Raw genomic sequence first — 16425 nt, 5'->3', positions numbered from 1 at the left:
GGCGGGGCCTGTTTAAAACATGCATTTAAGTTTTTCATGTCAAACATTCTCTGGGTGCAGGCAGAGGGCTAACCCTCTGACCCAGTTAAGCAGCTTCCAGTCTCCTGATCAATCATATGATTCTACAAGTCAGCTGATCACATAGCTTGGTGTTGGGTGAGTCAGATGATTGGCACCAGGCACAGCCCTATCAGCACTTCAGCATTGAATCTAGAAGCTTCCTTTTTTGCTAGTGCAACCCACTCACTTCCAGAGACACACAGACACCAGCGAAGTAACTGGGGCCTGGTTGCTGTCTGTTGCATAGCTGGACTGGACTAAACGGCACCAGTCATGGAGTGGGCTCGAGTGCTTTTGCTCTGCATGGTGTTGGTATCTTCTGATGCTCTGGTCAGGTGAGCATACAAACAAAGAAGGAGAGAGATAGTGTCTGCACAAGAGTTTGTTTCAGACCCAGTCTTCAGTGACTGCGCTCAGTCGAAAGTGACAATCGAGCTGTTTCCTCAGGTTTGAAGGGGGTTGGAGTGATGGGGGTTACAGACAGGCGGCGGGCTTGAGGTGGGCACGCGGGACTGTCTCCAGGCCGGACGGTCACACTTGGCCATCCCTCGAGCCATGACGACAGCTTCCTCTCGGGCCTTCTGGTTGTGAAACCGTATAAAGGGGCAGCACGGTAGCATTGTGGATAGCACAATTGCTTCACAGCTCCAGGGTCCCAGGTTCGATTCCGGCTTGGGTCACTGTCTGTGCGGAGTCTGCACATCCTCCCCCCTGTGTGCGTGGGTTTCCTCCGGGTGCTCCGGTTTCCTCCCACAGTCCAAAGATGTGCAGGTTAGGTGGATTGGCCATGCTAAATTGTCCTTGGTGTCCAAAATAGCCCTTAGTGTTGGGTGGGGTTACTGGGTTATGGGGATAGGGTGGAGGTGTGGACCTTGGGTAGGGTGCTCTTTCCAAGAGCCGGTGCAGACTCGATGGGCCGAATGGCCTCCTTCTGCACTGTAAATTCGATGAAAAGCTGACCCGACGACGGGCGAGAGCTCGCACTTGAGCCACCTCCAGCTGGCTGAGAGGATTTGAAGGTCAGCCTGTCAGGAGACCCATAGCAACACTTGTAAAGTGGCCAAAGTCTACAGCCTGCTCCTGCAGCTGTGTTAATGTGTACCGAGGAACGAGTGAGGGTCCAGAGGAGGTTCACAAGGATGATCCCTGGAATGAAGAGCTTGTCGTATGAGGAACGGTTGAGGACTCTGGGTCTGTACTCGTTGGAGTTTAGAAGGATGAGGGGGGATCTTATTGAAACTTCCAGGATACTGCGAGGCCTGGATAGAGTGGACGTGGAGAGGATGTTTCCACTTGTAGGAAAAACTAGAAGCAGAGGACACGATCTCAGATTAAAGGGACGATCCTTTAAAACAGAGATGAGGAGAATTTCTTCAGCCAGAGGGCGGTGAATCTGTGGAACTCTTTGCCGCAGAAGGCTGTGGAGGCCAAATCACTAAGTGTCTTTAAGACAGAGATAATTAGGTTCTTGATTAATAAGGGGGTCAGGGGTTATGGGGAGAAGGCAGGAGAATGGGGATGAGAAAAATATCAGCCATAATTGAGTGGTGGAGCCGACTTGATGGGCCGAGTGGCTTTATTCTGTTCCTATGTCTTATGGTCTTATGGGTTCGGGGTGGTTTATATATAGAATAACAGATACCCGGGAGTGAGTTACAGACTGGAATCTAATCGAGGGGTTCGGGGTGATTATATATAGAATAACAGATACCCGGGAGTGAGTTACAGACTGGAATCTAATCGAGGGGTTCGGGGTGGTTTATATATAGAATAACAGATACCCGGGAGTGAGTTACAGACTGGAATCTAATCGAGGGGTTCGGGGTGGTTTATATATAGAATAACAGATACCCGGGAGTGAGTTACAGACTGGAATCTAATCGAGGGGTTCGGGGTGGTTTATATATAGAATAACAGATACCCGGGAGTGCGATACAGACTGGAATCTAATCGAGGGGTTCGGGGTGGTTTATATATAGAATAACAGATACCCGGGAGTGAGTTACAGACTGGAATCTAATCGAGGGGTTCGGGGTGGTTTATATATAGAATGACAGATACCCGGGAGTGAGTTACACACTGGATTCTCATTGGGATTGGGGTGTGTGCTGTGCTGTAACACAGGTTTGTGGTGGCTGTCAAAGCAGTGTTCAATTAAAACAACATTGTGCAAGGAATTGTTAACCTAATGGCGGAGCGCAAGAAGAAATTGGCAGGATCATATCTTGAACAAATATTTGTTCTGTTTAAAACTGTCCTGTAAAGTCTCAGGTAAGCGACCACTCGGAAGCCATGTCTGTAGAAAGGTTTGGTTTTACACAGGTTACTATCCACTCCTGAAGGGCCTCCAGGCCCACACCACGCCATGGGATTTATATCCCAGCAGTGCTAGGAAAAGGGGGTTAGCTCCTCTCCCTCACCTGGGTAGAGCGTATTCAGGTGAGGCCACAGGGACTCTGATCCTGCAGATGCCAGGGCCTCCTGTATGGTTATAATACGTTTCATTAACCAGACTTTCCCAAACTTGTTGAAACGTTGAGACTGACCTTGAGGGCATGATGACCTCCCTCCACATTCAATACTGGATTCTGGTAGCTGTGTACCAATGAAAGCACTGTTCTACTCTGGGTAGTTTGCCCCTGACATATAATTCTCCTCCTGATGTTCAAATTCCTCCATGGCTTTACTCGTCTCACCTCCCCCAGCTCTGCAACCTTCCGGGACCTGTCCCGCAGATCCTTGGCTTTTGTACAACCTCCACCATTGTTGGTGTGGTGATATGCATGTACACCCAAATGTATATAGTTGTTTGTCAGTGCACATAGTTAACGGTACAACCTCCGACCGGCAGGTGGCACCAAACATCCACCACCTGAATGGAGACACCCGCCAGTTGGTAGTAAGTCGTACAAGAGAATAGTCGCACTTCGAGTAGCTCCAGGAGAATTCGCTGAATTCATTTAGTAGCCATATATAGCCTGTTAGTTATCTTTCCATGTGTTTGTTAACAAATCCTCTTTCTAGTTAAACGACTGAATGTTCCGTGTACATCATTACCACGGCCATATCATAGAACACAGCAGTTGGTTGGTCCATCAGCTGTTGACCCTCCAAGCTCTGGAGGTTCCCTCCCTAAATTCTCCTCTCCCACTCGCTCGTCTCCGTTTAACACCCCTCAACACAACCTATTTGATCACCGACACTTGTACCTCGCTCTGTCTCGGCATCCATTTTTGTCTGCTTGTTTTGGTGACTTTTTTTAATGCTAAAGTACGTTATGAGGGATTTTGTGAACGGAAATATCTTGAGGGTCAGTAGCCAGAGGGGACAATTGGCACAGGATCCAGAGGGGTAGACGGGAAATAATTTTCGATGCAGCGAGTTGTTGTGATCTGGAAGGCTCCCCCTGAAAGAATGGTGGACACAGGCGCAATAGTAACTTTCAAAAGGGGAGGGAGGCACGGTGGCGCAGCGGTTAGCGCTGCTGCCTCACGGCACCGAGGACCCGGGTTCGATCCTGGACCCGGGTCACTGACCGTGTGGAGTTTGCACATTCTCCCCGTGTCTGCGTGGGTTTCAGCCCCCAAAATCCAAAAAGATGTGCTGGGTAGGTGGATTGGCCACGTGGGGCAGCACGGTAGCACAGTGGTTAGCACAATTGCTTCACAGCTCCAGGGTCCCAGGTTCGATTCCTGGCTTGGGTCACTGCCTGTGCGGAGTCTGCACGTCCTCCCCGTGTCTGCGCGGGCTTCCTCCGGGTGCTCCGGTTTCCTCCCACAGTCCAAAGATGTGCAGGTTAGGTGGACTGGCCATGATAAATTGCCCTTAGTGTCCAAAAGGTTAGGTGGGGTTACTGAATTACGGGGATAGAGTGGAGGCATGGGCTTCAGTAACAGCCCGTAACAGCCTCCCCGAACAGGCGCCGGAATGTGGCGACTAGGGGCTTTTCACAGTAACTTCATTTGAAGCCTACTTGTGGCAATAAGCGATTTTCATTTCATTTTCATTTCATTTCAAGTAGGGTGCTCTTTCCAAGGGCCAGTGCAGACTTGATGGGCTGAATGGCCTCCTTCTGCACTGTAAATTCTATGAAATTGCCCCTTAATTGGAATTTAAAAACAACGTTCAAAAGGCATGTATTATGGAAAGGGAAAGGTTTAGCAGGGCTATGGGGAAGGAAGTGAGTGAGCGGACCGGTCGAGAAAAGGCCAACACAGACACGATAGGCCAAATGGAATCCTTTTTTGCACTGTACCACTTGATGAGCGGTGGGGAATGAATGCAAGTGGTAACCTTTCCGGATCAAAGGATAATCTAGGGCGAGGATTCTTAATTTGCATTGGAACCCCCGGGGGGGTCAGTGATTTACTGGGAACCCCAGCTCTCGTGTCGTGCAGAGTCGTGACCCTCACTGTGGTGAGGCCTAGCGAGTCCAGCCTTTTTTCTTCGCTGCAACTCGGTGGCCCGTTGACAGGAAGAGATTGTCATCGGCAGTTTTAACAGCTGCAATGTGTTACACAACCCGAATTGTCACCTCTCGAGGAGGGATGAGTGTGAGCTGGTTTTGCAGAGGCCTCACAGGAGTACAGGACGTACAGGGCTTGGAGGAGAGAGAGATGACCGTGTGGGTAATGTCACAGGACTCGTAATCCGGAGGCCCTCGGGCTAATCCTCATGCGCGTGTGATTTAAATTCAATTGAGAAATCAGTCCCGATAATTGAGGGGCTATCGCTGATGATGGTTTACAACAAAAAAAAAATCTGTTTTTTGATGTGAACTGCAACCCAAATTTTTTTTTAAAATCGTAAAGCTTGGAAATGAAGGTGAAACGTGTCTGAACTGATCTTGTAAATCGGAGCTCCGGTATTACTGATTTTCACTGGGATTTGAGAACTTTGAAAGGGTTTTTCCCTTTAAATTAAATAGGGATCACATCATGGAAGATGCGGCAAAAAGACAAAACGGTATCAGTAAGTGCATAGCATTGGCAACAAGTGTGGGCTGCACGGTAGCACAGTGGTTAGCACAGTTGCTTCACAGCTCCAGGGTCCCAGGTTCGATTCCCGGCTTGGGTCACTGTCTGTGAGGAGTCTGCACGTTCTCCCCGTGTTTGCGTGGGTTTCCTCCGGGTGCTCCGGTTTCCGCCCACAGTCCAAAGAGGTGCAGGTTAGATGGATTGGCCGTGATCAATTGCCCCTTAGTGTCCAAAGATGTGTAGGTTAGGTGAAGGGGTTATTGGGATAGGGCAGGGGTGTGTGCTTGGGTGGAGTACGCTTTCAGAGGGTCGGTGCAGACCTGATGGGCTGAATGGCCTCCTTCTGCACTGTAGAGATTCTATGATTCTAAAGACCTTAATCCATCTCCTTGCTGGTTCCAAATTCAAATTGAATCCAGTTCATGGTCTCCACAGAGGAGACATGAGAACAGGCACTACAGACAAAAGACCCCTCTTTTTTTTTTTTTTTTTTTTGCAAAAGTAGACTTTATTCATAAAATATCCGAAAGAAAGTTACAAACATTTAAAAGTGGCCGTCACACTAAAGTGCAATGATATTCAGGTTTTCTACATACATCATGTCACAACTCTGAGTATACAGTCAGAGAAACATGACAGACTTTTCAAAATGGTCGTTGCAAATGGTGCAAAGATCAAGTCACACTCTGAGGTGCTTCGAAATGGTCCTTCACGGGCGGAAGGCCAAAGCTAGAATCCAACGGTATGAGATAGGTACCCAAAAATCCAACAGGGGATTGAGGAGAAGCCTCTTTGAACAGCGAGTGGGCGAGAATGGATCGCGAACGAGAGGGGCACAGATTTAAAATGATTTGCAAAAGAGTCAAATATTGACGTGAGGGAAAGCTTTCTCGCACAGCAGGTGGTTGAAGTTTGGAGCGCGCTGTCGGGAAGTGTGGTGTGTAGCCACCTAAAATGGCTGATTCCCGATTAGGAGCAACAGGTGGTGCCCATCGGGTCTGCCCCGCCATTCAATCATTTTTTTAAGAAATATATTTAGAGTGCCCAATTCATTTTTTTCTATTAAGGGGCAATTTAGTGTGGCCAATCCACCTGCCCTGCACATTTTTTTTGGGGTTGTGGGGGCGAAACCCACGCAAACACGGGGAGAATGTGCAAACTCCACACGGACAGTGACCCAGAGCCGGGATCGAACCTGGGACCTCGGCGCCGTGAGGCCGCAGTGCTAACCACTGCGCCACCGTGCTACCCTCCGCCATTCAATCATGGCTGATATTTTTCTCATCCCCATTCTCCTGCCTTCTCCCCATAACCCCTGATCCCCTTATTAATCAAGAACCTATCTATCTCTGTCTTAAAGACACTCAGTGATTTGGCCTCCACAGCCTTCTGCGGCAAAGAGTGCCACAGATTCACCACCCTCTGGCTGAAGAAATTCCTCCTCGTCTCTGTTTTAAAGGATCGTCCCTTTAGTCTGAGGCTGTGGCCTCTGGTTCTAGTTTTTCCCGCAAGTGGAAACATCCTCTCCACGTCCACTCTATCCAGGCCTCACAGTACCCTGTAAGTTTCAATAAGATTCCCCCCTCATCCTTCTAAACTCCAACGAGTACAGACCCAGAGTCCTCGACTGTTCCTCATACGACAAGCTCTTCGTTCCAGGGATCATTCTTGTGAACCTTCTCTGGACCCTTTCCAAGCCCGGCACATCCTTAGAGACAGCAATCGAGGCATTCGAGAGGGCATTAGACGAGTATTTGAATCGAATGTGCAGGGTTATGGGGACGAGGCAGAGGATTGGAACTGAGTCACGATGCTCGTTTGGAGAGACGGTGCAGACACGATGGGCCGAATGGTCTCCTTCTGCATCGTAACAATTCTGTGAGAATGTGGAACTCGTTAGCACAGGGAATGGTTGAAATGAATAGTATAGATACATTAAAGGGGAAGGCTACACTGTGGAATCCACAAAAAGAGATATGGCCGTAATGAAGAGGGACAGAAAAAATCCAGGGTGGCGCTTGGTCACAGTACGTTGGTGAAGATCTGGGTTCTACTGTGATACCTCTCACAGTCGAATAGCTGACCGACATTTGCTCCTGAACTTCGTTTGACCCAGTTCTCGTACTGCACCGAAAGTCTGTGTTGAGGGGGGGGGGGGAATGCAAAATAAAATCATGCATCTCTTTGTTTCAACGTCCAACAGAATCCCGCTTACGAGGTTCCAATCCATCCGGAGGACTTTGGCCGAAGCTGCAGATTCCATCGAGGGGCTGATTGACGCTGGTCAACACGGGGCTGCGAAGTACACGGGACTCACGGCGAATGAGGCAGAGACCCCCGAGATACTCACAAACTACCTGGACGTGAGTATGAGTGACAGCCTGGGGTTTGCGAATGGGGAGCGGCCGCCTGGGTGATGTGCGGTGGAGAGCTCAGCGTCTGGAATGATACCAGGTGGAAGCTCGGGCTCCGTGGTTTCCACAGTCCCTTTCATGTGCTGGCTTCCTCTTCCTCCTTCCTGCCTCCCGAAAGGGACCTTGTTTGGTGCTCCTTCAGCTCATGACTTCTCTCTTTCAGGCCCAGTACTATGGCAAGATTGGCATCGGCACACCACCACAGGTGTTCACTGTCGTCTTTGACACTGGATCATCCAATCTCTGGGTCCCCTCGTCCCACTGCTCCTTTTTTGACATCGCCTGTTGTGAGTAGCAACCAACAAGGGCCAGAAACGTTCAACTCACCACTTCAGTTACTCATTGTTAGGATGTGGGGGTAGCTGGCATTTTCGGCCCTTTTCTAGGAGCCCTTGAGAAGGTGGTGGTGAGCAGCCACCTTGAACCCGCTGCAGTCCATGTGGTGTAGGTAAACCCACTGTGCAGTTAGGAAGCAACTTCCAGGAATGTGATGAGCATGTTCGGGACAGTGTAGAGGGAGCTTTACTCTGTATCTAACCCGTGCTGTACCTGTCCTGGGAGTGTTTGGGGACAGTGTAGAGGGAGCTTTACCCTGTATCTAACCCCGTGCTGTACCTGTCCTGGGAGTGTTTGATGGGGATAGTGTAGAGGGAGCTTTACTCTGTATCTAACCCCGTGCTGTACCTGTCCTGGGAGTGTTTGATGGGGACAGTGTAGAGGGAGCTTTACTCTGTATCTAACCCCGTGCTGTACCTGTCCTGGGAGTGTTTGATGGGGACAGTGTAGAGGGAGCTTTACTCTGTATCTAACCCCATGCTGTACCTGTCCTGGGAGTGTTTGATGGGGACAGTGTAGAGGGAGCTTTACTCTGTATCTAACCCCGTGCTGTACCTGTCCTGGGAGTGTTTGATGGGGACAGTGTAGAGGGAGCTTTACTCTGTATCTAACCCCATGCTGTACCTGTCCTGGGAGTGTTTGATGGGGATAGTGTAGAGGGAGCTTTACTCTGTATCTAACCCCGTGCTGTACCTGTCCTGGGAGTGTTTGATGGGGACAGTGTAGAGGGAGCTTTGCTCTGTATCTAACCCCGTGCTGTACCTGTCCTGGGAGTGTTTGATGGGGACAGTGTAGAGGGAGCTTTACTCTGTATCTAACCCCATGCTGTACCTGTCCTGGGAGTGTTTGATGGGGATAGTGTAGAGGGAGCTTTACTCTGTATCTAACCCCGTGCTGTACCTGTCCTGGGAGTGTTTGATGGGGACAGTGTGGAGGGAGCTTTACTCTGTATCTAACTCCGTGCTGTACCTGTCCTGGGAGTGTTTGATGGGGACAGTGTGGAGGGAGCTTTACTCTGTATCTAACCCCGTGCTGTACCTGTCCTGGGAATGTTTGATGGGGACAGTGTAGAGGGAGCTTTACTCTGTATCTAACCCCGTGCTGTCCCTGTCCTGGGAGTGTTTGGGGACAATGTAGAGGGAGCTTTACTCTGTATCTAACCCCGTGCTGTACCTGTCCTGGGAGTGTTTGGGGACAATGTAGAGGGGGATTTACTCTGTATTGAATCCTCTGCTGTACCTGCCCTGGGAGTCACTATGTTCTTGTATTTATTGGGGTCAGGGACAGAGTGTGGGGAATATCTCGTGTTGTGCTTGCTCAGTTGGATCCTCTGTTTCTGCCTCTTCAGGGATTCACCACAAGTACAAATCAGATGCATCAAGCACGTACGTTAAAAATGGGACGAAGTTCGCTATTCGCTATGGATCCGGGAGCCTTTCCGGGTTCCTCAGTCAGGATACTGTAACTGTAAGTGAAGACAACGCTATTGGGTGGGTGCGTCAATCCCAGCCCCACACTCTGAGCCTGTATCGCCTTTGTTCAAGGATCTGTTGTGCAGCGAGTGTGGGTTGGTTTGAATTCCACGTGCATTGGGCACGTCCCTACAGCTGCAAACAGTCCACAAGCCAACACCGAATTGGGTGTTGGTGATGCAGAAAGGGGATGGATGTGGAATTTTAATTTTGCACGTTCGGAATACAAGCTCACCCATCTTCCCATCGTGCTTTTCCTTCATTGTGGCCAATCATTAACCTCCCTCGTGTGTGGACAAAATCCCTCCTCAGGCTGACCTCAAGAATCTCCTCCACATCCCGGAGTCTCTGGTCTTAACAGGGGCAATCATATTAATTGGCCTTGAACACAAAATACAGACACTGGGGCGTGACAGATGTTGCGAACGTCTGAACCAGATGTTTCTATACCTTTGTCTTCCCCAGCAGACCATCCTTCTCGCCTCAAAGGTTTAAATTTCCCGCGGTTCGCAACCGCAGGACTTTCTGACCAAACATTTGACGTGGAATTGGTGTCGCGAGTTAGGAAATGTAGCCAACAATTTACACAAAGCAAAGCTCCACAAACAATCAGCGATGTTGGTTGAGAAACAGACACAGAATACTGCGAAAAGTTCCCAGCCCTCCGAATAGTGATGTGAGGTCTTTCAAGAGAGCTTTACTCTGTATCTAACCCCGTGCTGTACCTGTCCTGGGAGTGTTTGATGGGGACAGTGTAGAGGGAGCTTTACTCTGTATCTAACTCCGTGCTGTACCTGTCCTGGGAGTGTTTGATGGGGACAGTGTAGAGGAAGCTTTACTCTGTATCTAACCCTGTGCTGTACCTGTCCTGGGAGTGTTTGATGGGGACAGTGTAGAAGGAGCTTTACTCTGTATCTAACCCCGTGTTGTACCTGTCCTGGGAGTGTTTGATGGGGACAGTGTAGAGGGAGCTTTACTCTGTATCTTACCCTGTGCTGTACCTGTCCTGTGAGTGTTTGATGTGGACAGTGTAGAGGGAGTTTTACTCTGTATCTAACCCCGTGTTGTACCTGTCCTGGGAGTGTTTGATGGGGACAGTGTAGAGGGAGCTTTACTCTGTATCTTACCCTGTGCTGTACCTGTCCTGTGAGTGTTTGATGTGGACAGTGTAGAGGGAGTTTTACTCTGTATCTAACCCCGCGCTGTACCTGTCCTGGGAGTGTTTGATGGGGACAGTGTAGAGGGAGCTTTACTCTGTATCTAACCCCGTGCTGTACCTGTCCTGGGAGTGTTTGATGGGGACAGTGTAGAGGGAGCTTTACTCTGTATCTAACCCCGTGCTGTACCTGTCCTGGGAGTGTTTGATGGGGACAGTGTAGAGAGAGCTTTACTCTGTATCTAACCCCATGCTGTACCTGTCCTGGGAGTGTTTGATGGGGACAGTGTAGAGGGAGCTTTACTCTGTATCTAACCCCGTGCTGTGCATGTCCTGGGAGTGTTTGATGGGGACAGTGTAGAGGGAGCTTTAATCTGTATCTAACCCCGTGCTGTACCTGTCCTGGGAGTGTTTGACGATAATGTGCAGAGTTGCTGAAATATAGGGAAAAGTTGAAAAACATTCACCAGCGCCACTTGCAACAGGGGCCTCCTGACCCCTGTTGCAATACAGCGCCTCCTGCTGGAAGATTTTGAACAGCGGCCACCAGCAAGTGTCAGCCGGTGTTGTGATCTTATGAGTCCCTTTTGGGCGAGCGGGGCTGTGATCGCAGTGTACGCATTTGTTTTATAGATCGGTGACATGGCAACCCCGAAGCAGGTTTTCGGGGAGGCTGTGAAACAGCCGGGAATTGTCTTCATTGCTGCAAGGTTCGATGGGATCCTTGGCTTGGGCTACCCCACGATCTCGGTCGATGGTGTCCTGCCTGTCTTTGATAACATGATAAAACAGAAACAGCTGGAGAAGAATATCTTCTCCTTCTACCTGAATCGGTAAGCTGTGTGTTCCGGTTTAACCCTCAGTCTCTTTATACCCTTCTTCCTTCCCGCTCTCCCTCCCCACTTCTTTCCTCTGTTCCTCTCTTTTTTTAAATTAGATTGGGCAGCAGGGTAGCACAAGTGAGTATCACTGTGGTTTCACAGCGCCAGGGTCCCAGGTTCGATTCCCTGCTGGGTCACTGTCTGTGCAGAGTCTGTACATCCTCCCCGTGTCTGCGTGGGTTTCCTCCGGGTGTTCCGGTTTCCTCCCACAGTCCAAAGACTTGCAGGTTAGGTGGATTGGCCACGCTAAATTGCCCTTAGTGTGCAAAATGTTAGGAGGGGTTATTGGGTTACGGGGATAGGGTGGAGGTGAGAGCTTAAGTGGGTCGGTGCAGACTCGATGGGCCGAATGGCCATCTGCACTGTATGTTCTATGTAGAGTACCCAATTAAGGGGCAATTTTAGTGTGGCCAATCCACCTACCCCGCACATCTTTGGGTTGCGGGGGCGAAACCCACGCAGACACTGGGAGAATGTGCAAACTCCACACGGACAGTGACCCGGGTCCTCAGTGCCGCAGTCCCAGAGCTAACCACTGCGCAACATGCCGCCCTTATCCCTCTTACCCCTCTCCCTCTCAATCTTTCTTCTCTCTCCCTCTCAATCTTTCTTCTCTCTCCCTCCCTCTCAATCTTTCTTCTCTCTCCCTCCCTCTCAATCTTTCTTCTCTCTCCCTCCCTCTCAATCTTTCTTCTCTCTCCCTCCCTCTCAATCTTTCTTCTCTCTCCCTCCCTCTCAATCTTTCTTCTCTCTCCCTCCCTCTCAATCTTTCTTCTCTCTCCCTCCCTCTCAATCTTTCTTCTCTCTCCCTCCCTCTCAATCTTTCTTCTCTCTCCCTCCCTCTCAATCTTTCTTCTCTCTCCCTCCCTCTCAATCTTTCTTCTCTCTCTCTCCCTCTCAATCTTTCTTTTCTTCTCTCTCCCTCTCAATCTTTCTTTTCTTCTCTCTCCCTCTCAATCTTGCTTTTCTTCTCTCTCCCTCTCAATCTTGCTTTTCTTCTCTCTCCCTCTCAATCTTGCTTTTCTTCTCTCTCCCTCTCAATCTTGCTTTTCTTCTCTCTCCCTCTCAATCTTGCTTTTCTTCTCTCTCCCTCTCAATCTTGCTTTTCTTCTCTCTCCCTCTCAATCTTGCTTTTCTTCTCTCTCCCTCTCAATCTTGCTTTTCTTCTCTCTCCCTCTCAATCTTGCTTTTCTTCTCTCTCCCTCTCAATCTTGCTTTTCTTCTCTCTCCCTCTCAATCTTGCTTTTCTTCTCTCTCCCTCTCAATCTTGCTTTTCTTCTCTCTCCCTCTCAATCTTGCTTTTCTTCTCTCTCCCTCTCAATCTTGCTTTTCTTCTCTCTCTCCCTCTCAATCTTGCTTTTCTTCTCTCTCTCCCTCTCAATCTTGCTTTTCTTCTCTCTCTCCCTCTCAATCTTGCTTTTCTTCTCTCTCTCCCTCTCAATCTTGCTCTTCTTCTCTCTCTCCCTCTCAATCTTTCTCTTCTTCTCTCTCTCCCTCTCAATCTTTCTCTTCTTCTCTCTCTCCCTCTCAATCTTTCTCTTCTTCTCTCTCTCCCTCTCAATCTTTCTCTTCTTCTCTCTCTCCCTCTCAATCTTTCTCTTCTTCTCTCTCTCCCTCTCAATCTTTCTCTTCTTCTCTCTCTCCCTCTCAATCTTTCTCTTCTTCTCTCTCTCCCTCTCAATCTTTCTCTTCTTCTCTCTCTCCCTCTCAATCTTTCTCTTCTTCTCTCTCTCCCTCTCAATCTTTCTCTTCTTCTCTCTCTCCCTCTCAATCTTTCTCTTCTTCTCTCTCTCCCTCTCAATCTTTCTCTTCTTCTCTCTCTCCCTCTCAATCTTTCTCTTCTTCTCTCTCTCCCTCTCAATCTTTCTCTTCTTCTCTCTCTCCCTCTCAATCTTTCTCTTCTTCTCTCTCTCCCTCTCAATCTTTCTCTTCTTCTCTCTCTCCCTCTCAATCTTTCTCTTCTTCTCTCTCTCCCTCTCAATCTTTCTCTTCTTCTCTCTCTCCCTCTCAATCTTTCTTTTCTTCTCTCTCTCCCTCTCAATCTTTCTTTTCTTCTCTCTCTCCCTCTCAATCTTTCTTTTCTTCTCTCTCTCCCTCTCAATCTTTCTTTTCTTCTCTCTCTCCCTCTCAATCTTTCTTTTCTTCTCTCTCTCCCTCTCAATCTTTCTTTTCTTCTCTCTCTCCCTCTCAATCTTTCTTTTCTTCTCTCTCTCCCTCTCAATCTTTCTTTTCTTCTCTCTCTCCCTCTCAATCTTTCTTTTCTTCTCTCTCTCCCTCTCAATCTTTCTTTTCTTCTCTCTCTCCCTCTCAATCTTTCTTTTCTTCTCTCTCTCCCTCTCAATCTTTCTTTTCTTCTCTCTCTCCCTCTCAATCTTTCTTTTCTTCTCTCTCTCCCTCTCAATCTTTCTTTTCTTCTCTCTCTCCCTCTCAATCTTTCTTTTCTTCTCTCTCTCCCTCTCAATCTTTCTTTTCTTCTCTCTCTCCCTCTCAATCTTTCTTTTCTTCTCTCTCTCCCTCTCAATCTTTCTTTTCTTCTCTCTCTCCCTCTCAATCTTTCTTTTCTTCTCTCTCTCCCTCTCAATCTTTCTTTTCTTCTCTCTCTCCCTCTCAATCTTTCTTTTCTTCTCTCTCTCCCTCTCAATCTTTCTTTTCTTCTCTCTCTCCCTCTCAATCTTTCTTTTCTTCTCTCTCTCCCTCTCAATCTTTCTTTTCTTCTCTCTCTCCCTCTCAATCTTTCTTTTCTTCTCTCTCTCCCTCTCAATCTTTCTTTTCTTCTCTCTCTCCCTCTCAATCTTTCTTTTCTTCTCTCTCTCCCCCTCAATCTTTCTTTTCTTCTCTCTCTCCCCCTCAATCTTTCTTTTCTTCTCTCTCTCCCTCTCAATCTTTCTTTTCTTCTCTCTCTCCCTCTCAATCTTTCTTTTCTTCTCTCTCTCCCTCTCAATCTTTCTTTTCTTCTCTCTCTCCCTCTCAATCTTTCTTTTCTTCTCTCTCTCCCTCTCAATCTTTCTTTTCTTCTCTCTCTCCCTCTCAATCTTTCTTTTCTTCTCTCTCTCCCTCTCAATCTTTCTTTTCTTCTCTCTCTCCCTCTCAATCTTTCTTTTCTTCTCTCTCTCCCTCTCAATCTTTCTTTTCTTCTCTCTCTCCCTCTCAATCTTTCTTTTCTTCTCTCTCTCCCTCTCAATCTTTCTTTTCTTCTCTCTCTCCCTCTCAATCTTTCTTTTCTTCTCTCTCTCCCTCTCAATCTTTCTTTTCTTCTCTCTCTCCCTCTCAATCTTTCTTTTCTTCTCTCTCTCCCTCTCAATCTTTCTTTTCTTCTCTCTCTCCCTCTCAATCTTTCTTTTCTTCTCTCTCTCCCTCTCAATCTTTCTTTTCTTCTCTCTCTCCCTCTCAATCTTTCTTTTCTTCTCTCTCCCCTCTCAATCTTTCTTTTCTTCTCTCTCTCCCTCTCAATCTTTCTTTTCTTCTCTCTCTCCCTCTCAATCTTTCTTTTCTTCTCTCTCTCCCTCTCAAATGGCCTTTCTTTTCTTCTCTCTCTCCCTCTCAATCTTTCTTTTCTTCTCTCTCTCCCTCTCAAATGGCCTTTCTTTTCTTCTCTCTCTCCCTCTCAAATGGCCTTTCTTTTCTTCTCTCTCTCCCTCTCAAATGGCCTTTCTTTTCTTCTCTCTCTCCCTCTCAAATGGCCTTTCTTTTCTTCTCTCTCTCCCTCTCAAATGGCCTTTCTTTTCTTCTCTCTCTCCCTCTCAAATGGCCTTTCTGTGACGCGTCCGAGTCCTGTGCTGTCTGATCCTCTGTTGCCCGATTTCCTCTATCTGTGTCCGACTATAGTGTTTGCTGATGATTGGTACTCGTTTCTAATGTGATTTCTGTTTTCCTGTTTCAGGAATGTGAGCACGCAGCCTGGTGGGGAGCTGCTACTGGGAGGCGTGGATCCCAAATATTACACTGGAGACTTTCACTATGTAAACGTCACGCGCCAGGCCTATTGGCAGATCAAGGCAGATGAGTAAGTCCCGGCCAATTTCCTTTTCCTCCCGTGCCTCCCTTTGACTTTGTTTCCTCGGTACATGTTTTTTTTGTCCTCCCGCCTCTCCTGCCGCGGTGCTGCTGCCCGAATGGACAGTTGTCCGTGGCGCTTGAACTTGGTCGTGAGGGGTCTGGCTGTTTGACCATGGAAGCTGCACACTGGGGCCCAGTGCTGAGCTCGCCTGATGCCCGCGTGCACGCGGTCTCTCGCTGTTTCCAGAACGGTTTCACTGCCTCGCCTGTCAACACCCACTTCCGGGGGATCTACCCGGCTCGCCGCGCCACGCGGGATCTGACGCGGTCCCGCGATGGGAATCCCGCCCATTGTGGGCGGGGTCACTTTCTGGCAAATCTGCATATTAGAGCGGGACAGCTAGTTGTGCTCCAATATGCAGTTACGCGATCTTACCAAGGCGGTGGGATCGAACCCCCTCCGCGCCTCGGAGACCTCGGGCGAGCGCCGTTTCGGTGCTGGTCTCCACAAACAGGGCCCAGGCGGAACGGCACTCGTGGGGGTCTCCCGGGGGATTGGAGGGCCCCCAGGGGCATGCTGTCTGGGCAGGCTGGTCGGACTCTGTCCCCATTTGGATAGATCGCACCACCCCCTGTCTCTCTACTTAACTGAAGTCCCTCACCCCTGCCATTGTTGTATTCAATCTCCACTGTTTCCCCCCCCCCTGGTGAGGGCAGCAACACCACTTTGTATTGAGATTGTAACCATCTTAAAATGACACCCTTTTTCCCCGCTATACTAACCCTGCCATCTGTTCCTGGAGGGGGAAAGCAAGGGGTTGCCCCTTTTTACACAACTGTGGGAATTTGAGGGTGGAACATGTAAGACCAGATGCTAACGCCATGCCCCAAGCTCGGGGCTCCAGGGATATCATGACCCCCCCCCCCCCCCCCAAGTGTCTGACCTCTCGCCCCCGACACACTGGCTGTCTGGCAGAAACTCTGGGACCCGGATCGTGGTGGGAGGCAGGGCTTTCACGATAGGCACCACACGGTAAGAGACCCTCCCAACCCCATGACCTCGGGATGCACACAGGGTTCAAGAATCACACATTGGAAACCAATACTTTGCGTTTGAGTGATATTACATAAAAG

General features: G+C 49.0%; 1 protein-coding gene across 1 annotated transcript in view; it reads left to right on the top strand.

Annotated features, from left to right (window-relative positions):
• The first annotated feature begins 216 nt into the window (after nucleotides 1-216).
• The window catches only part of LOC140404032 (cathepsin D-like), a 27356-nt gene continuing 11147 nt past the window's right edge, over nucleotides 217-16425 (top strand). Inside the window, exons 1-6 of the mRNA XM_072492378.1 lie at nucleotides 217-395; nucleotides 7240-7399; nucleotides 7614-7737; nucleotides 9135-9253; nucleotides 11048-11247; nucleotides 15176-15298. Coding sequence (XP_072348479.1) covers nucleotides 334-395; nucleotides 7240-7399; nucleotides 7614-7737; nucleotides 9135-9253; nucleotides 11048-11247; nucleotides 15176-15298 — 788 coding nt within the window. The 5' untranslated portion in view covers nucleotides 217-333. The remainder of the gene's footprint in view (nucleotides 396-7239; nucleotides 7400-7613; nucleotides 7738-9134; nucleotides 9254-11047; nucleotides 11248-15175; nucleotides 15299-16425) is intronic.

Source organism: Scyliorhinus torazame, chromosome 29, assembly GCF_047496885.1.
Source record: "Scyliorhinus torazame isolate Kashiwa2021f chromosome 29, sScyTor2.1, whole genome shotgun sequence".
Taxonomy (NCBI): domain Eukaryota; kingdom Metazoa; phylum Chordata; class Chondrichthyes; order Carcharhiniformes; family Scyliorhinidae; genus Scyliorhinus; species Scyliorhinus torazame.
Note: the sequence above shows the minus strand (reverse complement) of the source record. Positions and strands in the feature narration are given on the sequence as shown.